Genomic DNA, 27,333 nt, shown 5'->3' with positions numbered 1-27,333 from the left:
AAGAGGATTACTTAAAATTGTCTCATGCCATGAGCTAAAAAACATGGGAATATAGGGGAGTTCCTTAACATTTCATTCTCTGATGAGATAAATGTTTTAAAAATAAAAAAACTCAACAAACAAAAAAACTTAAAATGACCTTAAAATTAAAAAAGACCTTAAAACATGGGGAATACCTTCTCATGCAGTCCAGAGCACGGATGAAGAAGTCCTTGTGCAGTTGGTGCTCATCCCTCAAGATGGAGCACTGCTCCAGCGTCACTGACATTGACGTCCTGTCTTTGGCACTCTTGCAGCAGGTGAAACGAATACCATTTAGCTTGCGACAAATCTGTGGCACATGTGAAAAGAGTTTATTGTTCCCGTGTGCGTTATCTTAGCATTAGCCTCCTCTAAACACTGCCAGCCTGGGCACACCAACTACCAGTGACTTTGGGTTTAGACTGATTAGTGAAATGGGTACAGTGTGCCTTATGAAAGGTAAAATGATTGCTTTTCATTCCAAAAGCCAGTGGTGCAGATTTAACTTATTTGCTCTTTTGCATGTGAGGTACAGAGTTGTTAAAACCAAATGAGATCTAACAGATGCAACAGAGTAGGTGATGGTACCCAACACGGAACCTGATTTGTAGTAGATCATGAAGATAATCCCAGCCAAGCTGCAACAACCTCAGTGGAAATGGAGACCACTTTACTCCATGGATCTGACAGTTGATCAGAGTCGTCACACATTTAAGAAACCTTTGCTAGACTGGTTTTATGCCATGGTGTTTGAAAAATCTTCATGGCATGAGATGATAGAACCAATTAGAAACATAAAGAATATCAAAAGTAGCTTCCATTTGGTGCACATCTGCTGTGTACCTGTATAACATTATGACATTTCACAGACTTGCTTTTTTAATAAACTTCACATGCAGGTATAATGGTTCTTATCTTCAGATGAAGAAAATGAGATTTAGGCAGATAAATAATTTGGCCACAAGAGAGCTGACCTGAGATGCAAATATAGTTTACCTGAATCCAAGGATCAGGTCTTTAACTTCTATTATATTCTGATCCCCTCTATAATTCTTTGTTGTTGATGTTGTTGTTGTTATTCTAACTAGCGTCAGAGAAGAATCCCTAAGCAGCACATTACCTTACCATTAATAGGTAAATTACTCCATTCCTTTCTTTCTCTCCCATAATGGGCTTTAGATATGAGATACCAATCATTAACCACAGCATCAACAATGCTAATCAATGTCCCTTTAAATTTAATTCAATGTGATATAATAAAGGCCTACTTCAATCTCTGTTATCAGGGGGTCCTTAAAAGTTGCCTGCTTTGAGAAGAAAATAATACCATTTATACTGAGGGCTTTTACCATCATTTAATTGTCATTGTGATACTTAAACTAGGATTTATAGATCCTATTAATTTAGACCTTCACTACTTTCTATTTCCAATAAAAGAGACTTGAGATATATGGGGAGCTTGATTTCACCATATAATCTTTTTTCACTTAGAAAATTTTAATCCTTTCAAATAAATGGTAGTTCACACTTTTAAAAGCTAAGTACATTCACAGTAATAAAATAGACCTTCGTGGCTACTTTGGAGATATGATTCTTAAAGAGAACTAATATTCTTTATATACCTATCCTAGTTAGGATATTTAGTGTTCTAAATTCAGGGTAAAGTGGAAATAGTAGCAAGCTCATCAGAGTAGAAAAGGGGAGTCTGGATTTCTGGATTTCTACAACCTTGAACTATATAAGTTTTATTTAGTGCACTTGATGAGTATTTGACTTCATTCAATTCTCATTTTTATTATTTAAATTAAGACAAAATTGAATAGTTTGAGATTTTTCAATTAGAATGTAAAACAGTAATACAAGGATTGTTTCATAAAACAAATTTAAAGAAGAGAGGAAAGAGAGAAATAAAAGCTTTTTGAAAAATATCAGAAGATATTCCTATATTTCTTCGTTCTATTTACAAATAGATATTGGAACTGGGGCTTCCACCCACAGAAATGCTACTAACCAGCCATTCAGTTGTACTTTGTACAGAAGCCATATTTGACTAGCATATACATTTAAGAAAAATAACCTTAGAATCATGTGGAATCTATAGGAAAATGTTTTATATATTCAAATGCAAAAACTGAATATCCTGAGAGAAACTATGCATTCACACTTAACACGTGTAGCCTCAATTTATCTATTTACATAACTTCCCAATATATGTATAATGTCTTATTTATGTTCTTAAGTAGCCAAGGGGCCTTGGCAAATGATGAGACTACCTTAATGCTATCATGTTATTAGTAAAATAGGAACAATGACTCGACCTACCATTGTGAAATTTTCAGAAGAATTAACAGCTATGGTGGTCTGGATAAGTGCAGCCACACTGGGAAGCTGTTACAGACAGCCTTCCTATAATGCAGCATGGTGCTAATTGGGAGCAGTTTGAATGAGCTTCCTGAAAGCTGGATTTCATACTGTCACCTTCAATGTCTTGCCTGGGACTCTTAAGATGGCATGCAGCAAACTAGCAGCTCCCTCTGTCTTGCTCTTGGTAAATTATTTTATATAATCTCATGGTAAATTATCTACTCCTTTTTTCCAAAAGGGAGTGAGTTATATTGGATCATAGTTGAAGCACTTGAAGTGAGGAAAAGACTTTGTAAATGCTAATGATGGAGAATAGAGTGTGCCAGAAGCTTGGTTGGGCTGGACTCCAGGTTATAAGAGCAACACTGCAGCATCCACACACATGGCGGCCCCCGTGGGCATCTCCAGTGCATCTTGCTTGATAGAAGGATCATTTCCTAACCACAGGAACTCTAGGTTTCAAGTTTTCACAAAATTCATAAATCTCATATGAATTATGCCTCAAAATTGCCAGAGAAAAGTTTTTTTTGAAAGTGGACACAATCCCTTCTCTAACTGTTATAGGAATCTGAAGTGAGAAAATAGGCTGTTCTACCCGAAGGGAACCATTAAGTGAAAAAGAACCATACAGAATATAGTTCATTACCCCAAGAGCAATCAATCCATAATAAATTCAATGCCAATATCTAAATTAACAAACACATTTACAAGCTCATTAACTGAGCAATATGTCCAGGAGCCCTACTAAAGCTGTGAGTCAGAGATCTGATAACCACATTCTATTGAAACCATATGTCTCTAGAGTTCCAGTTCAAAAATCTTCGTTGATATGGATAATCAACATTGCAACCTGTAACACCAACAAAATCACAAGTGCTTCATTTTAATCTCTCGAGTTGATAACAATAGCTAATGAGTAAGATTTTCTCTTGGTGAATGCACTTTCTTTCTACTTATTTTCTGGTCTATTGAAAGAACTAGCAACAGGAGTGACAATGCCTCATCCCCTGGATGGGGACACATAACAGCTGGTAACTAAAAGTGCAGAGGTTGGACCCCGCACAGTGTATGCCTCCTCACGTCTGCTGGCTCTGATGTGTCAGGGAGTAGGACCTGATATGTCAGTGCTTACCGTTGCAGCCAGCCACACGATTTCAACATTCTTCCTTTTTTTGGCTTGGATATTTTGGTGAAGGTTTTCTAGTAATCCTTTTAAATCAGTTTGTTCTTGAAAATGTGAAATGTCTGATGAGGAAAAAAAAAAGGAAAGAGAAAAAATGCAATAGTGTTAGTATTATGCTACACACAGAGTTTATTCAATCTATTTGCAGATGCAACATTCCAAACAATAAATGCCCTTTGGAGCTGAGAGTATCTGAGGATAATCATGCTTACTAATCCCTCCAGGTTTATTCTTCACTTGGAAATATGCTTTAGTTTTCATTTCTATATTTTGTGTAACTATAGTAATGCCAACTGGTTAGAATACATATTTTATCAACAAGGAAAACAAGTTTGAAGATGTTTTTAAGATGAAGATGATAGTCACTGTCCCACTTTAACCAAGGAATAAGAGAAATGTCATGGGATATAATCTCCTGGGTTTTGTTAGTTTGTTTTGTCACTGAGTAGCTAGTCCAAATCAAGAGAATGCATTAAACTGAACATTTCTGGGGTGAGAGAAATCTAGAAGTTCAACTTAAAAAGCATTAAGTCAATTCCCATACAGCAAGTCTCCTCCGTTTTGGCATTCTGACATTTGAATCAGGTAAAATTTTATTGGATGTGGGTGGATATTTTCCATTGTAAGAGGTTTAGCAGTATCTCTGAGCTCTCTTTCAAATGGAAGAAGCACCCTTTCCATTAGGAAAATAAAAATTTGAGCTGGACATTGCCAAATTTCCTTGATGGGAAAATCCATCCAGGTTGAAAACCACCACTGTAGGTGTGGTAGGGAAAGAAGAACAGCGGGAGGTTATGGGTAATGATATGAGGTAATTGTACAGGGAGTGGGAAGTAATGGTTACTCAGATCTCTACTGATAACTAAAGTGTTTAGTGATAAATGACACATAGGTTACACTCAGTCCTGAGGCAATGAACAATCACAACACAATTTTCCTTGAGACTTGATGACATTGAATTCAAGGTTAGAATATAGTGATGGAAACAAAGTTTTCTAAAAGAGTGTTGGGTTAATACTGCATCCTATGAAGATGTACTAGTGAATGCATGAAATGAAGTACCAAGAATTCTCAAAAACTCTGACTGGGATAACAAAAAAGGAAGATAAGCAAGAACTATGGATTCTAACTAATTTACCTAGTTATATCAGACAAATAGATTATATAATCCTGATTCATATAAAAAACACAAATTTGCTTTAATAATGTTGAGACTTTGTACTTTTCAAAACCAGGTGCTTCATTAGCAAAACAACATTGTTAAGCAGTTCTTGCATTAACTCCAGAGAACAGAGGATGTATCCCAATGAGCTAGTCTAGCAATATCTACCTAACAAGGTTAGAAATGGTTGGTAAAGTGGAAATGCACATTAAAAATTACCATGTATGATCTTGGATTTCATGATCACAAAATAAGGGTGAAATTCAGATAATTCAGCCTGTATTAGGGAGGTGAGATTTAAAAATATTCAAATACAATACATACATAATTCTAGTGTATTAGTTCCTAAAAAAATCAAATCCTGACTATGTAACTACAGATGATTCTCATGAGAGAGAGAGAGAAGGTTTAACTAAAAATATTGCATCACTAGGCAGAAGACTTTCTGATATACAGGAATTTTAACAAAATACAACCCAAAGGAAAATGAAGGAAAGTTTTGAAGAGAGTTATAAAAGCAGGCCATGTGTTTTAGTCAGGTTTTTCACTCTGGGGACCAAAAGACTTGACAGAACAATTTTAGAAGGGGAAAGGTTTATGTGGTGCTCACAGTTTCAGAGAGCTCCATCCATAGACAGTCAGCTTTATTGCTCTGGGGCCAAAGTATGGCAGAACATCATGGCAGAAGAATGTGGTAGAAGAAGGTGGCTCAGGACATTGGTCACCAGGAAGGAGAGAGAGAGAGAGAGAGAGAGAGAGAGAGAGAGAGAGAGAGAGGGGAGAGAGAGAGAGAGAGAGAGAGAGAGAGAGAGAGAGAGAGAGAGAGAGAGAGAGAGAGAGAGAGATCCCCTCACCAATGACAAAATATAAACTCTAATGGCACACTTTCATGGACCCATCTCTTCTAGCCACACTGTACTTGCCTACAGTTACCACCCAGTTAATCCCCTTCAAAGGATCAGCACACTGATTAGATCAAGGCTCTCATAATCCGATCATTTCACCTCTAAACTTACTTGCATTGTCTCACACATGAGGTTTTGGGGACACCTCCTATATAAGCCATTACACCAGGATTCTTCAACTAATCAAAGGTAAGGACAATATCAGTGCTTTTAAATTTATACTCATGGCATGTGAGGAATAAGAAGTCAGATCCCATATAAATTTTTTTTAACTGTTGATAAACAGCAACCAAAACAAACCTAGGGTGATCCATAAATTAAAATTATTAGCAGCCATTAAAAATTGTGTACAGCTATATCACTGGCATAGAAAGTGTCCTTGACATGGTTGAAAGGAGAAACTGGTCAGATTACTGAATGAATTTATTCAGGTCACATCGCATGTGTGTGCAAGTGTGCAGGTGCTGTGTGGGTAATAGAGCAGAGAGACTTTGGTCTACATATTAGCAGGAATCATCTTCAGGTTGTTGGAGGTAGTGTCCAAATTTCCTCCATCTAACAAAGTAGGACAGATATTTCAGAAAATACTGAGTGCAGGAAAATGTATCATGGCTATGATACAAACCAGTAAGGATATGTGGTGCAAGGCAAAGGCCAGGTAATTTCTTGAGTACTTGGGTATGAAAGGGCTTTTAGCAAAGGTAATCCTTTTGGGCTCTGGGAGCATTTGAGGCCAAGGGGAAAATATCAGCAAATGTACGGAGCCATGAGTCAGAATTGTAGGTACTGGGAAACTGCAGTTCACAATATCCTTGGAATGGTTGTCCTGGGACAGGATTCACAAAAAGCCTGTTCTGCTATGCTGGGGAATCTGAGGTTTAAACTAGAAAACGGGAGCAACCGATACGTTTTAAATAGTGACTTAACCATATCTGGGAGGCCCCTAAGATGTTTTCTGAAGTCAGTTCCCACAAATGGCTTTCAAGTGTTTTTTTTTTTTTTAATACAAAATAAGACATCTAATTTAATGCAAGATGAATAAGTTCTGGTATTCTCATGTATAACAACCTGATTATAATTAATAATACTTTATTGTATATTTGAAATTTTTAAGAGAGTAGATTATAAATATTTATACATAAAATAAAAGGGATATGCATTTGGAAAGATATATTAAACAGTTTGATTATGGTGATTCGTTTAACTGCTTCCATTTCATTTTCAGCCCAACAGTATGGGAGGTTCTTAGGTCACTGGGGGTATGCCCTCAAGGGGCTGGTGGGACCCTGACCTCTTTCTCTTCCTGGAACGCTGTCAGTGTTTTTACCACCATGCACTCCTGCCAGGAAAGCACCACCTTCCCACAGGCCCAAAACCATGGGGCCCCGTCATCTTGCAAAACACAAAGAGACAAAAAAATGACCTTTATAAGTGAATTTGTTCAGATGTTTTGCTATAGTAAAAGTGAAACTAATACTGTATATTTAAGTGACTTTTTTTCCCCACAAAGTTCATAGTTAAAGGAAGAGTCAAGCCTAATCTACCCGATCTGATGCCAGTAATTTTCTTCCAAATCTCAACTGGTGTTTTCACGATTAGAGGTGCTAAAAACAGATCTAGTATTAAGACAATAGGGAAGTTTCTTCATCAAAACCATTTAGTTTCATTGTTCACATGGATTTTTTTTTAAATTTCTTACATACATGACAATAGTGGAACGCATTATAATCATAATTATCCATTCACAGGACAATTTTTCTTAACTCTGTATATAAAGTATGTTCACGCCAAATTATGCCATTATACATGAGCTCTCTTATTTTTTTTTTTTGCATTACAATTCTTAATACAGTTTTATACCACAATTTATCATATCTCTGTTTGTATATAAGGTATGTTGACACCAAATTCACATCTTCATACATGTATTTTGCATAATGATGAGGGTCTTTTTAATAAAGCCATTTGAAAAGAGACTATATAATTCCTAAACATAAATCATTCTTTTGTCTATCCCATAGTGTCTTAGATGGTTTTCTTGTTCTTTTTTTTTTTTGTGTGTGTGTGTGTGTATATAGTGCTTTTGAGGGTAGCGTATGCAAATCTAGGGTCTTGCATTTGCTAGGCTAGTGCTCTCTCATCAAGCCATATGCCTAGCTCTCTATTTTTTTTTCTATAATGAAAAGCACATCCCTGTCAATCCAATACGTGGACTGGGGCCAACACTTTCAAACTGATAAAAACCCTGAGAGGCAGCTGGGCCTGACAGCATATGCGGGTAATACTAGCAGCTTGAGAGGCTGAGGCAGGAGGAGCCCAAATTCAAAGCCAGCTGCAGTAACTTAGCAAGGGCCAAAGAAAGACTCTGTCTCAAAATAAGACATATAAAGGACTGGGTATGTGGTTCCATAAATAAACACCCCTGGATTCAATCTCTGGTACAAAAAAAAAAAAAAATTCTAAGAGGCAGAAATTCAAGTCTGGTTCTGGAAGGAGTATCATTAATAATTCACTAGTAATGATCAGTTTACTCACAGATAAGGTTTTAAGATGTAATAATAGATTCTAATAATATCAACTAAAATCATAATATATATAGAACTTATATTGATCTTAGTCCTATACTATGTCTTCTCAAATACAAAAATACACAATAAATTTTACTTCTGCTACTCACTCCTGCATTATTGTAACACTGAATTTAGACAGTAAAATTAGTCTCTGTATACATCTGCATGGGAATATTTTCTTTCCTTTCAAATGGTACTTAAGAAAGCAGTTTAAGGGAAAGCCACAAGAATGTTCTCTGCATTATTTTTTATAATACTAATCAGTGAAAAAACCCATGCAAATATTCATAAAGAGAATGGATAAATTGTTTTGTATTTATTCAGTATAATAGTCTATATTGCAACAGGTAAAATGATTAAGCAGGTGCCACATGTATCTCCATGGAAATATCATAAAAACTACACTGAGAAAAAAAAATAAGAAAAAAAATTAGCAGTCATACAAGACAGCAGCAATAATATAGTTATATATAAAAATGCATCCTATTCTTATGGTCACATATGAAGAGTACAACACTGAATGCAAAGCATTGATTTTCTCAGAGGAGGTGAGTTAGTGGTGGGAACCCAGGTGAGGGGATGGTACAAAAGGAGATTTCACTCTATCTAAATAAATATTCATCTCTTACAAAAATTCCAAAGCTGAGTAATAGATTCCCAAGTGATTGTTATTTATTATTTGTCCTTTTTTGTTAGAAATTTTCATAATTCTTTTAAAGGAAAGCACTGAGACAAAATTCCAAGAAAATCATTTCTAATGTCAATTCCACTCTTTCTTTGATGTGTGGTCTTGGGCAAGTTGCTTAACCCTTTGTCCCTATTTCCTCAACTGCAAAATGAGGACAGTCACCCTGTCATGCTTCATCGACTTGAAGTGGAAAACAATTAATAAAAGTTATGGTAGAAGAGGCTACATGATTAAATTCTGTGTCAACCCTAGAAAACAGAGGGAAAGATTAATTGTTCTGAAGAAAGAGTTCAGAGCCTCAGACGGGAAAAGTCAGCATCTATTCAAGGCAGGAAATATTCTCCTCGCACCCTTATGGGCACAACGGCTTCTCATGAGCATTCACAAACCCAGGGACTGTCCTACTACTCTCCAGTGGAACAGAAGAGCCACGTCGAGCCACATTTTTGTAACTACTTTTTCTGGGTTTTGTCAAACAGAATTTCCTCAACAAATGCTCTGGATATGCCTCTTATTTGTATCAAAGGCAGGGTCCTGGCAAGTGAATGGGAAGGTGATGACGACTTCTCAGCTGATAGAGCTGTGATGCTAACAATAACCTGGCATCGCTTCGTTCTCTTGTGGTCAAATGACTTCCAGCTGCCAGAGGGTGTTTGAAGATGAAATGGAAATCACAGCTGGCTTTCCAGCACACACCCTCTCATTTTCTACTGAGTAAAGCAGACACCAATTTACATGGGATCAGACATACCTTCACTCTGATGAACCAGTATAATGCAGACCCCTTGAAATCAACCCAGGTTCAGGAATGGGCATGGTCTATGGCAAGCTGAATGCAATCCTGACCTCATCAATTATTTTAAGGGTACACAAGTGACCTCTGCTCTTCCAGTCCAGGGAAGCTCACCAGGAGGTTGAAGACCTCTTTATCTTTTGGGTTGAGCAGTGAGGTAGTTCGGGACATCATCTTCAGTTATGAGGAGATACAGAAAGAGAATCACAGTGATGAAATAGGGGGAAGAGTATCTCCCACTAGTCCTGAGCCACTGAACCAACCCTTCTCAAAATCTGCTTTACTCCTCGAATCATCAGCTCTATCAATTAATGAATTTATTGTTCAAAACAGTTTGAGTCAAGGTTGCTTTCACTCGAAAACCAAAGCATACTAAAGTCAATAAAGGCTATGTGTGCACTTTTAACATAGATGAGCCATCGTACAAATGAGTACTTTTGATTGACAGTAAGAAAAAAGACACAGAAGATTATTTCTGGAAAGCAACAAATCAATCGTGATGATGATCTCGGATGAAGGTTTTAAAACTGTGATTCCTTCTACTGAGAAGTAAAGTCTATGGCCACCCACTTTGAATCTGGATGGGCTTGGGACAGTGTTGACCAATACAGTATAGCAGACATGATGCTATCTAACTTCTATGGCCAGGTCACAAGTGACTGTTCAAGCTCCTACCTGATTATTCTCTTGGAATTTACCCATCTCTATTTTTTCTTTTGAGACATTCCCTGTGAGAACTCATCCACATTGCCAGGAGAGGCCCAAGCATATGAAGGGTTCCACTGACATTCTCTAGTCACAGCAGAACCTAGTCTCTAAGGCCAGCTATCCCAGGTGCCAGAATGTAATTCTAGAAATCTCTAGGTGATGCCTAATGTGGTGGCGCACACCTGTAATCCCAGAAGCTTGGAAGGCTGAGACAGGAGGATCGCAAGTTCAAAGCCAGTCTCAGCAATGGGGAGGTGCTAAGCAACCCAGTGAGACTCTGTCTCTAAATAAAATAAAATAGGGCTGAGGATGTGGCTCAGTGGTTGAGTGCCCCTGAGTTCAATCCCTAGTACCAAAAAACCACAAAAACACAAAATAAACCTCTGGATGACTAGAGTTCCCAGCCTTTCAGGTGGCTGCCAAGTCACAGATGTCACAAAGCGGATAAAACATCCCTGCTTTCAGTGTTTGACTACTAACCCAAAGAAACTGTGAGAATAAATAAAATTATTCTGACTTTATATAAGTATACTTGGGAGAGTATGTGCATTGGCAGTAAGTAACTAGAACCACACAATCAAAATAACTTAGAAGGGCCTGTATTTCTATTGGGGACAATGCTTTCAGAGTTCACGTTGGTTAGTATTATACTCTGAAGTATGGTCTCTTTTACTCTGAAACAATCATAGTTAATTGTCCTAGCAAACAGACAAGTACAATTGGCAAAAGCCAATTTTATAATCTTAAAATTATAAATTGTTCTTTTGGAGAAGATTTATATCTTAAAATTATGATCATTTGTATTTACATCTTAAAATTATAAATTATGTTCTCTGGGAGGTTCTAAAATGTTGAAAAATATAAAAATATGTTAAAAATGCTTCCTAAAACCATGTTTACTTAAATTATATTACCAATTTCCAATTTATGAAAAAAGTGAATATAAGAAATCAAATATTAAAATACCAATCTGATCAGAGCTGACTTTTTTGAGCTACACTTTCGGCATTTCCTTTTAAGTGTATTTCAAGGTTAATTATTGCTAACAACAGAGAAAACACACTGGAAAAATAATTATTAAAATGATTTCAAAACATCATACTAAAAATTCTTTAAAATCCCCTTGCCTGATATTGCACAGGGGAGCAGGGCTTGTGATGAGTAGGAAGAAAACAAATTAGCATATTAATCTTTTTCCTACTTTCAGTATTTTATTTTTTAAAATATCATTCATGATTTGGTTTCAGAATTTCCAAACAATTTAAAAGTCATGTCAAAGAGTTGTGAAATGGTCAGTTGAGACTCTTTAACACCTACCTAAATTCTCTTCTCCTCTAGCTACAGGTTAATGCGCAGGCAAGAGAGCTGAGTGGGCAACAGAATTCTTGAGTAAGAGAGGCTTTGAGTGAAAGCCCGATTCAGTCTTCTTGGGAGTCAGGTTGAACTGCATGGACAATTACTTTAGGCTGCACGTAAGAGACTGAGATCCTGGTGCTGAAGAAAACTGAGTAATTACCACCTTTTCTACCTGGCCACCTTCCAAGTCCCTGTAAAGCCGTGATAGCAGCAGCAAAAATGCCCATCTGTTGGCATACATGAAACTCTAAAAGAGGGATTCTCGAAGCTTAGGCAGACAAGGAATGTGACTTTGGAGGTGACTCCATGCCATACCTTTCCACCATGGGTAAGGGCCGGGCTGCTGGAGAAACAGACCAAGTTCAAATGACCCCGAGAGAGGCAGATGCACAAAAAGCCTTGTAAGAAAGGAAGGGCTCACCTCTTCCATGCCCCGAACTGACTCCCCAACTGCAGGAAAGACAGCCCAGAAAAAGAGATGGCTCTTCAGGGCCCTGGACGCAGTTAAGAATAAGAGCTTGGGGATTCCCTAATATTCAGCTTCAATTGAAACCACGACTTGATCTCATGCCATTTATATGTGCTGAATTTCAAGACTGGTCTACTGGAAGGCCGGCCAATAAAGCAACTCCTGGGGCATCGGAGATGACACGGGGTGAGGTCAAACAGAGAGAGAGAGTGATGGAATAAAGCTGCGTCTGAAGGTTCCACAATGGAAAGGAAAGAGGGAAGGAGGATACGAGGCCTACATTTTATTCCACTCTTTTGACTTGAAGCGGCCTCTTGTTTGGCGGTTGGTCAGGGACATTTGCCCAGTGGCAGTTTATCAATGGCGACACAGTTGTTCCTCTATGAGTGTTCTTAGCCTGCTCTTCTCTGCTGCATCTGATGAAGCAGCTTTCAATTCTCCTCTTTATCTGACTTTCCAGAAGAGCTCTTTTTTTTTTTTTCCTGGAGTTTTGTGATATAGAAGTGAGAACAATGAAAGGTGGACAGAAAGAGGGACCAGAAAGAAAAGGTTTTGCTGTGTGATTGTGAAGAAGTAAAATGGTAAATGAAGACTGACTATTTGGGAGAGTGGTAGGCTAAACAGCCGAGTGAATGAAAGTCGGAAAAAAGGACTTAAAAGGTGAGAAGTTGCTAGATGTCTCCTTTTTGGAGTTTCATTAAAGGTTGGAATGAGGTTTTTGTCACTTTTAATTGTTGGTCAGCTTATTTGTCATAATATCATAATGAATCTGAGTCACTGAAGAACTGGAATGAATTCAGGACAAATTCAGATATTCATATCCAAAGGGGATGGAGAGTACTAAGATTTTTCATGTCCTGCTTGTCACTGCAGGATCAAAGAAGGAATCCTACCGGTGATATTTTCAGGAGCTCATCTTTAGGGATGTTCCCAAAAGGGGAAAAACACATTTTGGGGGGAACAATAATAAGGTAATTAGTGATTACTCAAAAAAAATTAGTAAAGTTAATATAAATGTGAAAGAGTGTAGACAGAGCAGCAAAGAGGTCACTGAATAGAAAAGAGATGCTAATTGGTTCAAACTACAGAAAAAGACTTCATGATCAAATTTAACTGGACGCATAGGTTGGTTGGTGTGTATACAGGAGAAATATAACTCTCCTGAGAAACTCAAAGTGCACCACAGTCCTTGTCTTATCCATCTCTTTAACAGTCATTAGTGTAGCATGACATCCTTCTGTCACAGAAACTGACAATGGAAATCCTAACTTCCTTTCCCTGGTGAGATAATGGAAGAATGTACTTTGAAGTACAAGGTATATCATATTAATTATTCTCATTTGGCTGACAATGAAATGCGGGCATTGAAAATATCAAATGTCTCACATAAGTGAGCTTTCAACTGAATTCGTGCCTTTTGATTTTACACCATTTATATGTGGTGACTTATGAGAGTGGTCTACAGGGAGGCCAGCCAGTCTTTGATGAGTGGTGGAATCTGGAATGTAAGGCTTTGACATTTTAAAGAGTTTCAGTAAAAAAAGAAGAAAACGGTAGGATGACAGAAAAAGCTAGGCATCCAAGTCTATATCTGCACATGCTGTAGAGTAGAATGGGGCTAACCAAAAGTCGGAGGGATTTAAACCACCAGGGCCACCAGGTAAGGCAGAAGTTGCAGAGATCAATGTGCATTTGGCCAAGCAGGTGGCCGTTTGTATATGTGTATGTGTGGCCCATCTTGTTCATGGCAGTGCTACCTGTACTTCATTCTTCAATCCAGTCTCCAAGTTACTGAACACTGAAAGTGTCTGTCTACAGTTTCATGTACATTAAGAAAATTAAGATTGAACATTGTCTTCTATCACTTTTATTTACAAAACTACTTCAAGGGATAGCAGATAAAAAGAAAAGTCTCTGTTTTTTTTGCTGCCAGGAAAAGGGCATTAAAACTTTAAGAATTAAAGGAAATTGAACAAATTATGTTATCTGCATGTGTGAACATATCACAATGAATTCCACCTTTATGTTTTATGAAAAATTATAACACACCAATTAAGAAAAAAAAAACTTCAAGAGAACTTCAAGAGGTAAGTGTACCCAAGTTTCTTTTGCAACAAGTTGAAAATAAATTCATAGTTAGAAATATATAAAAATTAAAATCAGAAAATAAAAACATGGTGTTATTCAGTAAAATGTTCAGTTTTAAAATCTATAATTATAAATTCAGCTAATTTAGAAATCAAGTAATCTATAAATTCAGGTAATATACTTTTAAGTTCATTGCTGTCAGAAGCTGCTAGAAAGCATTGGTATAAAACTGAAAAAAAAATGGTCAACTGGGAGTCATTATACATGGAATTTAGTCTCTGTTGTCCAACTAGCTCAGTGTATGTACTTAACAAAATCTATGCTGCATCCCCAAGTCCCTCATAATAAATGATACGGCTGGACTAGATCAGTATTTCTTTAATTATGTCCTGAGGGGCACTTATTTAGCCAAATGCTAATGGATGTCTTATATAATCTTTAATGGTTCTATAATGTCAAGAATACTCTTTTATACAAAATTAAATAGGTTTAGAAACTATAAACTAGGGTCAGAAAACTATGGCCTGCAGACTAAGTCCAAGTGGTTCCTCTGCCTTTGTAAACACAGTTTTATTGAAATTCAGTCATGTCCATGGCATACATATTGTTTATGGCTTATTTTGAACCACAATATCAGATCTGAGAACCAGTGACAGAGATTGCAATACAAACCTAAATATTTACTTTCTGTGCCTTTACAAAAAGTTTTCTATCCGTGCTCTAGACCTTCCCTGAACATTCAATGTGATCATGTGAATTCCAAAGTAATTTCACTAGAGGATCCTTTTATCACTCAACAATTATTAACAGGAATAATGACAAAAATTTTAACATAACCTAAGTTGAATTCTAAGATCCAGTAGCTTTCTATTTTCTCTGATTCTTTAAAAACATACCTAAATGACCCAGTTTATGCCATTTACTCATGCATTCACCAACTATTTATGAAGTAGGTACCATATGCCAGGTGATGCTTTTGGAAGTTCAGCTATAAAGTCAACAAGTAACATTTTTAAAGGGTCACATTGGCTGCTGTGATAAGAATAAACAAGGACTGAGAGAGAAAAGACAGAGAACTCAAGGAAGCTCTTGTTATAATCTTGAAGAGATATTAGAATGGTTTATGCAGGATGGCAGCAATGAGGGGCTTTATTGATATATACATAAAAGTAAATTCACTCTGTTTCTTCATATATTTTGAAAGTACTGCCAATGAGATGTTCCAATGGACTAGAAGAAGGGTAAGAGTTCAAAGAGAGAGAAGAATCAAGAGTAACTCCAATTAAAAAAAATTTTAATTAGGTATATATGACAGCAGGAACCAAGTTTAAGGCATTGATCAGAACATGAGTTCAGAGAAGATAGATGGGCCAGAAATGAAGACATGAGGTCAATGGTTCATAGATGTATTCAACGTAGTGAGGCCATGTTCAACAAGGGAGCAGAGAAGAGAGATCACAGAAATGTGTGATGATGAGAGAGGGAGTAAATAACCATGCCGAACCCACGACTAGATCAAGTAAGACGAGGACAAAGAACCAGGCATTAGGTCTAACAGTGTTCAAATCCCTTCCAAAAAAAAAAACCCAAAAAACGTTTCAGAGGAGTTATGAGAAAAGAAGGCTGACTGGAGTAGATTTATAAGAAAAATCGGTGTAGAAAAGATGGAGACACCTAGAAATCTTCCAATTCTATTTTCCATCTGCCCTCTTTTGGACAGTTTCAACTTTGAGGCTCCTCAATTTGAGGTTGTCCTAAAGGTTATATGATCTCTTAATCAATGCATAGATGGATATCATGTAATTTTATTTGTGCAGAAATAGACATATAAATATCCCTTATACTGCCAGTTCCTTTTAACATTTTTGTGTATCTATGCAATGCCAAACATATGGCTAATATGTGAAAATTTCCTCTGCCATCTGAATGTTTCCAAATATACATATGCTTGAAACAAAATAAGCAAAATATTTGGATGACTAACTGGAATTTTCTTTGTATATTTGGATGTCTACATAGTATCAAAGTTGAAATGTCTTTAAAATTATTAATGTAAATTAGATATATGATACATCAATGTATAATAGGTGTTGAAAGGATACTCATGTTAACTTCAGAAAATCCTAATATCTTTTTTGTAAATGTTCACATTTTATTACATTCTGTAATCTTTTGCTGAGCCTTAGTGGGTCATTTCAGGCTAACTTTATATTTTTTTAATAATTTTTATTTGTTATTTTTAGTTATATGTGACAGAAGAATGTATTTTGACATACCATCCATACATGGAGTGTAACTTCCCATTCATGATATGAAGTTACACTGGTTGTGTATTCATACATAAACATGTTGGATTCATTCTACTGTCTTTTCTATTCCCATGCACCCTCCCTATCCTTCATTTCCCTTTGTCTATAGCAATGAACTTCTATTCTTCCCTCCCCCTTGCTTATTGTGAGTTAGCCTCCACATCTTTTTTATCTCTTTTATCTTCCAGTTTGTTAGAAATATTAGAACTCTGTACTATTCAGATTATTCTTGTTGCTTAGGAAACTTAGACACTTTAATTTAGCATGACATGTTAAATCAAGGTAATTTCACATTGAATGAAAATATCATTCCATCTGAGTTGCTTCATAGGTACGTGTGTGTGTGTGTGTGTGTGTGTGTGCACGTGCAAAGTATAAAGATGGGTGCCATTAAGAGCCTGGTATTCACGTGTGCCCTTTTGGCTTATGGAGGGTTGCCCGTCTATGAAGCACAGGTAGATAATGCTGTCAGAGTTGATTTCATCATGTATTTCCTAGCCTGTGATAGAGCTCACAGAATGATCACTAACTGAATGATCATCCACTTAAATAGCCTAAATCGTCATTGTCAGAGCAAATGTTGAAGCACCTCTCTGATAAGTGCACCAACCACAGGAGCTAATTTACACTTTCCTCTTCAGTGCTCTTTTCCATGTGTAGTACAGGGTACTCATTGGCACATGACAGTGACTATGACATTAAACACGATGGTGAGTCCAATAGTACAGTTTGCTAACAAAGTCTGCCAAAACCTAGTATTCAGTTTTTTTTTTGAGCAATATATGTTATTAATATTGTTGCTGGTTTTCTATCAATACTCTCATGTGCATCAATTTTTAAGTTTATTTTATACCAAGTACAGTTCCAAGTAAACCCTTGGCAGCTGTACTTTTCATTCCTTTTGGACACAAAAATAATATTTTAATTCAGGAAAATATCATCACACACTTATTTTCACTTACTAGAGAGTTCTGGCCCATGTTTGAGAAATATGCTACTTTTTCGATGGTTATATGGCAATGTCCAAAATGACAAAGTATCAGACATTACAGGGAGTTGTTCAATTTTTTGATCTAATTAACCTAATTTTTATATCCTATACTGTGTTTATAGTTAAGCTCTTCTTTTTCATCTGCCTCTGTGAAATCCTCTTATTTGCAGGTTTACTTGTCCCAATAGAGCACCGTTTCTTTTTATAAATTTCATTTATTTTGAATTCCAACATTTATTAAATCTCTCTAATTTTATCCCGACTTGAACCAGCTTTACTTCATGTATCAATTTTTAAAGTGAGAGTTAAGAAAAAAAATTGAAATAGTAAAAATAGAAAATGCTAACTGAGGGGCTGAGGGAACCCCCCTGTGATAGAGTGCTGGTCTACCATGCTACATGGTAGCATGTGAAAGGCCCTGGGTTCAGACCCTAGCACTGGGAAAAAAAAAAAGAAGGGAGGGAGGAAAAGAAGAAGTCCAAAAGGCTAAGAATATTTTAGTCTAAATTACACTCTGCTAACAAAATGTTAGTTCAGTAAAAGATGCCAGACTTCTTAATAGGCATGCACAGCTTTTTACAAATTATATTTAAGAAGTATATTTCAATAATTCTGTTAAAAAGAAGTTAACAGGCTATCAAGGAAAACCATGATTGACCTGATTTTTTAAATTGGCAAAGGATATGTGAAAAAAAAATCTTTTTCTAAGGCTTTTCTCTCTAAAAATTCACCAAAGGACTGTGAGACCTGAGAACCAGCAGTGACCAGAAGGGTTTTGAAGACCAACTCCTAGCTCTTCTTTTTAACCTTTCAAACCTTTTATGTGTAGAACACCAGTTTCACAGAGCGACTGTGAATTTTCCAGGTGTTAATGGGGCCTCAGCCAGGCATGGCCGTTTTCATTATACAGAAGCAAGAAGACGACTTTCATCCTTGTCAAGTTATATTCAGTCTCTGCCTTACATGGAAGGTCAAGTCCTCTGTACTCTCTTGGAGCTTTCTGGCTACTTACAGGAGACTCACCACTACTACCTTCTCCAGAACCTCTCAGCAACACCAAGAGTAGGTTCTTAGCCCACAGAGAGCACTATGAAATTTCCATCCGTCTTTGAACATACATTGGAAAACTGAATCAAAGCCAAAACAAAAACCCTTTTGTTTCATTCCATTGCTTTCAGCCTACTTTCTCATTTCTCTCTTGGTAATCAGTGGTGAGTTTCCTAAGGTATGGCTTTTACTCTCTCTCTACTTATACAAGATGCGTTCTCTTCTTAAAAGCCTGCTAATTAAAACTAGTCCATTAAACGTCATCAATCATTCATAGGAACCAAATCCAATAGCTTCTTTTTTAATCCTTATTCTTTGTCTTCAACACATCTAATATTCTTGCTCACCTTTCCCTGGATTATATGCCTCTCATTTTAGTTTCTTTTTTGCCTCAATGTCAAATAATTCCTTCATTCTTTGTGGGCTCTATAGCCCTACTTTTCTTGTAGTTACAGATATTACCTTTCACAATGTCTGTTATCATTTTCTATGCAGACTGTGGAGAAAACTGTTTAAATAATTCATCTAAAATTAATTATCCATAAACTATTAAATTTGCATTCTCTTTTCCTATTTTTGTAAATGGAATGAATGTACAGGATGTTTTATTTTTCCTAGTGCAGAAATGAAAGCTATGACAATGCGTAACCAGACCATGAATGTCAGAAACAATCAAGGAGAAAGTAAAACTCTTCGAACAATGGAAGCAAAAAACAATAAAATCAAATTATTCAGAAAAAGGATCAACACTCTAAAATAGCAATTATTTTTCTGAAATGAGGTTCAGAGTTAATGCAGATTATTCTTTGATGACACTGAGTCATTAAATTGTGTGCTACTAGGGGACAGGCCTATTCATCTTCATCATCCATAGTGATTGGCAGAGTTTTATACATAATATGATCTTCAACAGTACCTGCTCCATTGAATGTGAGACTTCCAGCAAAAATCACACACATACAATGAAATACATGACAACATTCTACCCACTTTCATTGCAAACTAAGTTTTTCATTTTTTTCTAAAAAAGCATTTCATGTGGAATTCTTATTGCTATAATGGAGGAGATCCTATACATATAAAGAATTTTCAATTAATATAGAAATAATTTAGAATAGCTAAGAAAAGCCCTGCCTGGTTTTCCTTTGTAGTCAAAAGTGCTACACAATCCATTCTTATTGTTTGAATAAAGGAGTCAGTTAAGTGGTCAAGTTTTAATAAACCTATGTTATGATTCCAATCTCCCTCTGTTTTGGGTACCAGGCATTACTACTAGAGAAAGTGCTTAGATGTGAACAATTGACAGTTGGTCCTTCCAACCTTAAAGCAGAGAGAAAGGAGCATTGAATCTGCTCCTTTTACAAAAGCTCTGGATTATATGTGAGATGCGATAACCGTCTTGAAACACGGAGCCTTTTATGCTGGTGATTTACAGAAGTGCTTTATTTTTCTTTTTCGTTTACTTATAATGCAAAATTAAATGTCTTCTTCATGTTTCAGGGAAGCAAGAAAGGGGCTTGAAAGATGTCTGAAAGATGTCTCAGATCATCGAGCTCAATGGGAAGATCAGAGCAAATAGGAGAAGCACATGGAATACAGGCCCCATGGAATTTCCCAGTTGATCAAAGGGGCCAGTGAATATCATAGGTAGGGCCTGAGGGGAAGCAGCTCCCAGAGATCACTGTGCCTCAGAGTCAGTGCAGGGATGGCAGCTGTTGGAAAGCAGCATTACCAGAGGAAAAAAAGATTGTGAGGGAGAATTCACAGCACAGAAAAGGGGCCAGCAGCAGCAGTTCTATCTGGTGGCAATTTTAGATATGTATGACTTGCTTCACATCATTTTCAGGGAAGGAAATGCCCTCTCCTGGGATTCCTATGCTAGGTTTGCCTCTTTGTCACAGGAACATTCCATGAGATGTTTCTCGAGATCCCATGATTTCTCCAGGACAAAGACACAGGAGCTGCCCTGCTTTACCAAGCCTTCCTCTGATGGTCTTCCCACAGCTGAGGGTGGCGGATAATAATAATACGAATTTGATTAAATACTTACTCTGATTGCATTGAACTTTTTAAATACATGAGTCACAAATTACTAGACAATGATGAACAGATTGGAAGGTATATAATGACCAAGTTTCTTTCAACATCCCTCCCCCGATTACTAACTCCAAAGGTTCAAGTGTTCAGTAAACCTGATAACAGTCACAAAAATAAACCTGTCCCATGTTTGTAGACTGCTGAATTGAGACTGCCCATTAAATAAATATACTGCATATAATGGGAATAGAGAATATTTGAGGAAGAATATGATTTTAGTCCTGAAAATTTTTCTAAACAAAAGAATAAAAGATTCACGGGTGACTAATCCACAGTACATCATGTACATCCATAAGACTGGGGCCCTAATTACAATAAATATTTTCCATGAATGTATAATCTCATCAAAATGGACTCTGCTTTCACATGTAACTAAAAAGAACAAATAAAAAAAGAGAAGAGCAAAAAGATGAAAGCCCTTTGGGAGTGAATATATTGGGATGGGATGTATCTTTATGTCTTGATATAAGAAAAGTAAGGGGCATCCCTTAAGGTTAAAAAAAAAAGTATTTGGAGAAAAAATTATTGTTTTTCCTCAAAATCTTATAGAATTCAACTATTTCATGCATAAATCATTTGAGAACTGGTTGATAAATTAATGGAAAGCACATTCATAATGGATTAATAAGTAAAAATAATTTATTAAGAGAATTAATCTATCTTAAATATCGACAGAAACTATCCATTGATTTTACTATGAGAGAAAACAATAAACTTTATGGATTGTGGATCTGGCCCACTATAGTAGTTCCTTCCCTTTTAGCAAATGGCCTAACCTCTAATCTTTCTCTACTCACAAATTTTGTGGTTTTGTCCTCAAATGGAGTGCAACTCAAATCATGCCTTGGCCCACAATGTTTCTACCTCAGGCCTAGCCCCCAGGTGTTAGCATAACTATACAAATGGGGTTCACACCCTGGTTCAGATGTACCACAGTCATGCTACAACTCCATTCTGCCGTGAATCTAAGATAGCTTTGTCTCAAAAATATAGGAAACAAAAAAGGAAAATCCAGTAATATTAAGACTCCTGTCTAAATAAGGAAATGGAACTGGTATGACTCGAAAGGCCGTCCTGTATTCAAACAGTAAATTTTCAAGTTTCTAAAAACACTTGATTATACAGTCAGTGCTCCACATCCACAGGTTGGACATCTGTTTATTCAATCAGCCACCAAACATATTCAGAAAACTAAAATACTGCTAACTGATTCAAACTGTATTTGAACATGTACAGAATTTCTGTGTCATTATTTCCTATAAGCAATATGGCGTAACAACTATTTGCATTGCAATAGGTTGTATGGCTTTTATAAATAATCTAGTCAGGATTTAAAGCATCCAGGAATATGTACCCAGGGTTTTATGCAAATACTACACCATTTTTATAGAGTACTTCAGTATCCATAGATTTTTGTATCTGCAGGAGGTCCTGCAAACAATTCCTCATTGATACAAATGGACAACTATTTAATTGCTCATATATAAGATTTCATCTTTCTAAATTTTTAATATTTATTTTTATGAAAAGTTTAATTTAAATTAAAATAGAATTATTTTGTATTTCATCTCTCAGGCAATATTTCAGCAAGTACTTCTACGTGATTCTTTTACAGGTGGTACAAGTGTTGTTCATGGACTTTCACATAGGTTTTGAATGAGGATGATATATCAACGACCATTGATGGCTCTCAAGAATTGATATGGATCAGGGACCTGGAGTTGTGGCTCAGTGCTAGAGCACTTGCTTATTAGCACATGTGAGGAACTGGGTTCCATCCTCAGCACCACTTAAAAATGAGTAGAATAAAGGTATTTTGCCCATCTATAACTAAAAAAGAGAATTAATATGGGTCAGGAACCACTTGGAAAGATTATTAAAATATGGGTTCAGGGTAAGTTTAGTACATCTGCAGTGGGGCTTGAGAGTCTGCATTGCTGACAGGTCCCAGGTCAGGCTGCTATTGCTAATCCAGGAACTACACATACATTTTAAGAACAAGATAAACAGAAATCAAGTTGATAGAAATTCTGAGATTTACTTCCAAATTACAAATAACTTATAAAGACTGAAGACTCACCAACATCCAAGTTAGAGTCAACTCTTTTTTTTTTATTAATGACCAAAGCAAAAGAGTTTTATACATAATATAGTAACTTTTCAGGTAATTAACAAATTTATAATTCAAAGTGTGCTGGTTGCTAAAAAACCTCTACCTGCTTAATTTCATTTTAACAAAAAACATTTGATGGAAAATAAAATAATATAAAAATTATAGTATTAAAACTACAAGTAAAACTTTCTGTTTGCACATGGGGGTGCATATGCCCACTGAAGAAATCTGATTCAACATTCATTGGGTTAATGAAAAGACCTTAATATTCTGCCACCTAATATTATCACAAAGTAAGTATAAGACTGTAAAGCAGTGAACAAATGGCTTGTGATTGGATGACAGCTAGATTTCAATTATAATTTTTGGTTAAAAATATTAAAACATTCCCTACTTTATTAAAATCTAGCTTATTATCATTGTGAATATCTCAATATCTCAGCATATTTATACTTATTTGCAAATGAACTCCAAAGACATTCTTAATTCTCTGATGTTGGACTACTTAAGTATTATGTACTTAACGGTGTAGGAAAAAGAGCTTCAGAATTAAACAATGGCCAAACCTTTTTCAAAGAAATGTAAAACACATTTCTATAAACTTGAATGCCTTAAGTTCTTCCTGTAAAATGCTGCAATAAGTATATTCAGTAAATTGGCTCCTTCTTTTATGTTACTGGGCATTACATTGTGTAACTTGTGTTCTTTCTGATTTTCTCTTTATACAGTGTGTGACATGTCTGACGTTATCTTGCAAATTGGAGACTTAAGGATTTACTTAAGTGTTTATATGGTGAAGAATTATGCAAAAATTTTTATTAGGCTCAATAGAGGTTTCTAATGTTAAGTTCTAAACTTTAAATTTTTGTCATTTTCCAATGGCACTGAAGTTAATGTCCCTGCATGAGCTGTGGGACGTATTCTAAAGTGCAATCAAGGTAATGAGGCAGGCGTCAGCCCGGCCACCTTGGCAATCAATCTTTTTGGTTCTCATAATCTCAGAATCACGCTCAACTCCCAGCCCATGCTTCTTTAGTCACTGACCTCGATGCCTGACCTCTCCTGAAGATTTATAATCAAGAAATTATTGTTACTGTTTTCTACAACTCATATACTTACAATCAGGAGGCATCTTTTCCATAAATGTTGTATAATATTCTTTCAGAAGTTCAAAATTTTCATGGTTAATACTTTCTTGCAAAGAGACATCTCCAAATCTAAAAGTAGAAAAAAAGAAAGTAGTTATGGATTGTAAAAGAGCTCCCAAAAGTTACATTTTTTAATCCTTGCTTTATAAATAGATGACAATAGTTTCCTAAGAGAGAGCTACATTTCAAAAATGTGATTTCAAACATATTCTAGTCTCCACCGCCCTGATTCCACCAATCACTCTGACAACATCAAACTAGTCTCACATCATTGCCTGTGAACTTTGACTAAATACCATATGCAAACATAACCCCCTGTGCATGTAGAAAACTAGTATCCGGTGAATGTTTATTTTCCTTACCCTGCACCTCCTCTTCGGGGATGCATCTCTGCATGCATAGAAAATCCTCCCTCCCTCCCTCCCTCTCTTTTTATCCATTCAATCTTCCTCATTACCCATGGCAGCTTGGGAATGCTTCAGAAGACCAGGACAGGGCACTGTGCTGCATGCAGTCTTGTACACTGTCAACTGCCAGAGGAACATGTAGAGCCCTATACCCACAGAGAGGAGTTCACTTTTACAGATATTTTTTTTCCTGCTAAATTTTAAGACCAACCTCTCTGTACCAGGGCTCTTTTAGTCCTTCTTTAAGATAAACCTTTCTACTCATGTGTCCCTGACTGTCTTCTCTTTGACAATTTCCCAAGTTCAAAAGTCCACTTGTCTCTCTTTTATAAAAGGATGCTGTATAAATGGCTCCCAGTGTGTATCTACATCCCAATCCATATTTCTAGATTGGAATTCTCAGTGTGAGTTGTGTCCCTCCTATACTGACTTCATGTGCAACATAACCCAAACCTGAATCCATTTCCTCTTATTGACTGTTTCTAGACCTATCCCTGATATCCTGTCATTAACTGAAGTTCAAAATCCAGGCACCATTTTGGATTTCATTTCGTTCCCCCATCCTACCCACTATTTGTTGATACCACATGTCTGCTTTCCCTTCCTTTTTTTTCACTGTCACTATATATTAAGTAGTTAATTACTCTCCTCAAGCCTCCCAAATGCTCCAGTGCTATACCTCCAGCCTCCTTCCCTTTTTGTCTATTATGTAGCATGACGAGATCATTCATTCATTCAATAAATATTTGCTCAGTATCAGCTGTGGACCCGGCATCGCATTACACATAAACCAAATGCTGAAAGAATCAATATCACCCTATCAGTTCACTGAACTTCAATGCTTCTCTTCTCCCTGTAATGACAAAGTCTGGTCCCTTTGTTCGGGACTGAAGTCTCCACAAAAGCTATCAAACACACTCATGGGAGTGTAGTTACACCCTCCTCCCTTCTCGGCATTGTCTTAACACCTCTGAGACTGTTCACATGCTCTTCCTCCTCTGACCAGAATGTCTAACCTTCCTTGTTGGCTTGATTAATTCATATTCTTCAAAGCAGGGAAAAGCTCTTGTTTCCCAAGGGACCTTCCACATGGACTCATCTCCCATTTCTTTCCTACGCTATGTCTGTCCTTTCAACATCTTTGATGATTGCGTAAGTCAAATGTAACATGGTGTTGGCTGACTCATCCTCCTTAATGTATTGTAGTTCATTCAGCACAGGTATCACATCCTACGTTTCCTATCTCCCTCTGTCCCATAGCTGGACATGGCAGTGCCTGGCAGAGCCAATGTTTAATATCTGTATGAACTGAACTTGGAGAATATGAATATAGTCATAGGAAAATTAAAATTAGAGTTTCCCCAGACTGAAAATACAATTTTCTAACTTTTTTAAGATACCAGAGTGAACTGGTGTTTTTAACATAGCATCCTCATGGAAGTAAGATTAGTAAAATCCATGTGCTGAAACCCTAACCCTAGTTTTGTTGTATTTAGTAACGGGGCCCCCTCTGAGTAAGTGAGTTGGGTTGATTGAGGTTATGGGGATAGGCTCTGATCCTGTACATTACAAGAAGTGACACCAGAGAGCTCTGCACTATCTACACAAAGAAGAGGCCATGTGAGCACACAGGGGAACGTGATCAGACACCTGCCCTCACCAGAGACCAATGCAGCTGGGTCCTGGCTCTTGGATTTCCCAGTCTCCTGAAGTTTTAGCAATTAATTTTTTTATCTTTAAGTTTTTACCTTGTTGATGAGTTAATATAAACCCCCAATATACCATATTCTAGTGTACCAAAAAAGTTTTGCTATATCAAAAAGACACTATTTATCCGGCTGGTTCTTTTTGTCCCAAGTTGTGCGAGTTATGTTCAGGAATATCATTTGCCACAGACACTGCTTTTGATATGAGGAAAAAGATTATACACAAACACACACACACACACACACACACGCACAATACAATCAAACTTTTATACTGATTTAAAAAAGTGTTTAATTATCAAAGAAAACTTCATGTACAATACTCTGCATACAACTATATTTTGATATATAAGTTCTGTAAGAAAAAGAGACTAACAGCTTCCACATGGATTGAAATCAAACATAAAATACAAAGCTTCATCATCTACTTGTTAACAGCCAAATGAGAATTACGAAAACCTATGTTTTCCAGGAAACATCTTGTGGGTAAGAGGGAGAAGCAAAGAGAGAGAGTCTGAAAATAATAGCTAACAAGAGGCATGTTAAGCATCATTGAAATTCAAGAGAACTACAATTATAGCAGAAATGTTAGTTTAGTAAAAGACAGTAATGAAGATCTAAAATATATTTAACAAGTTATAGCAAGTAATATGCCACACACTTTAAAACAGTTACTTATGGGGAGTTAAGAAATCATTTTAAATACCAAAGACTCTCAGACTGTCCAAAGTTTACCTGTCAGAGACTTCTCCAGCCAGGCCTTTCTTTTTTTTTTTTTTTTTTTTTCTTTTTTCTTTTTTTTTTTTTGGTATCAGGGTTTGAACACAAGAGGACAACTGAGCCACATCCAGACCTCTCTCTCTATTTTTTTTTTTTTTTTTTGATTTTACAGAGAGACAGGGTCTCTCTGAGTTGCTTAGGGCCTTGCCAAGTTGCTGAAGCTGGCTTTGAATTTTTGCTCCTCCTGTTTTAGCTTCCCAAGATGGTTTCTATAATCTTTATATGTAAATTAGGTGAAGAAGTTAAGTTTTCTGCTTCGAAAGAATAAGTGTTTTTTGACAATGCCTCATGGAATTGCATAAAGTCATTTACTATTTGAGGAAGTCATTATTAAAAGACATGTTAACATTATCCTACTTTAGTTATAATAATACATAAAACAAGGAAAAAAACAGGCTGTGTTCATAAATGTTAACACATATAACTGG

General features: G+C 36.5%; 1 protein-coding gene across 13 annotated transcripts in view; it reads right to left on the bottom strand.

Annotated features, from left to right (window-relative positions):
- The window catches only part of Inpp4b (inositol polyphosphate-4-phosphatase type II B), a 750,819-nt gene that overhangs the window by 51,626 nt on the left and 671,860 nt on the right, over positions 1-27,333 (bottom strand). For all 13 annotated transcript variants that reach the window (XM_021727898.3, XM_040293274.2, XM_021727894.3 and 10 more), the window contains 3 exons: positions 23,984-24,081; positions 3,518-3,630; positions 177-331 (listed from right to left, as the gene is read on the bottom strand). In XM_021727898.3, the coding sequence (XP_021583573.2) occupies positions 177-331; positions 3,518-3,630; positions 23,984-24,081 (366 nt within the window). The remainder of the gene's footprint in view (positions 1-176; positions 332-3,517; positions 3,631-23,983; positions 24,082-27,333) is intronic.

The sequence above is a fragment of the Ictidomys tridecemlineatus genome, chromosome 9, assembly GCF_052094955.1.
Source record: "Ictidomys tridecemlineatus isolate mIctTri1 chromosome 9, mIctTri1.hap1, whole genome shotgun sequence".
NCBI lineage: Eukaryota > Metazoa > Chordata > Mammalia > Rodentia > Sciuridae > Ictidomys > Ictidomys tridecemlineatus.
The sequence above is the reverse complement of the archived record's forward strand: the minus strand, read 5'-3'. Positions and strand labels throughout refer to the sequence as shown.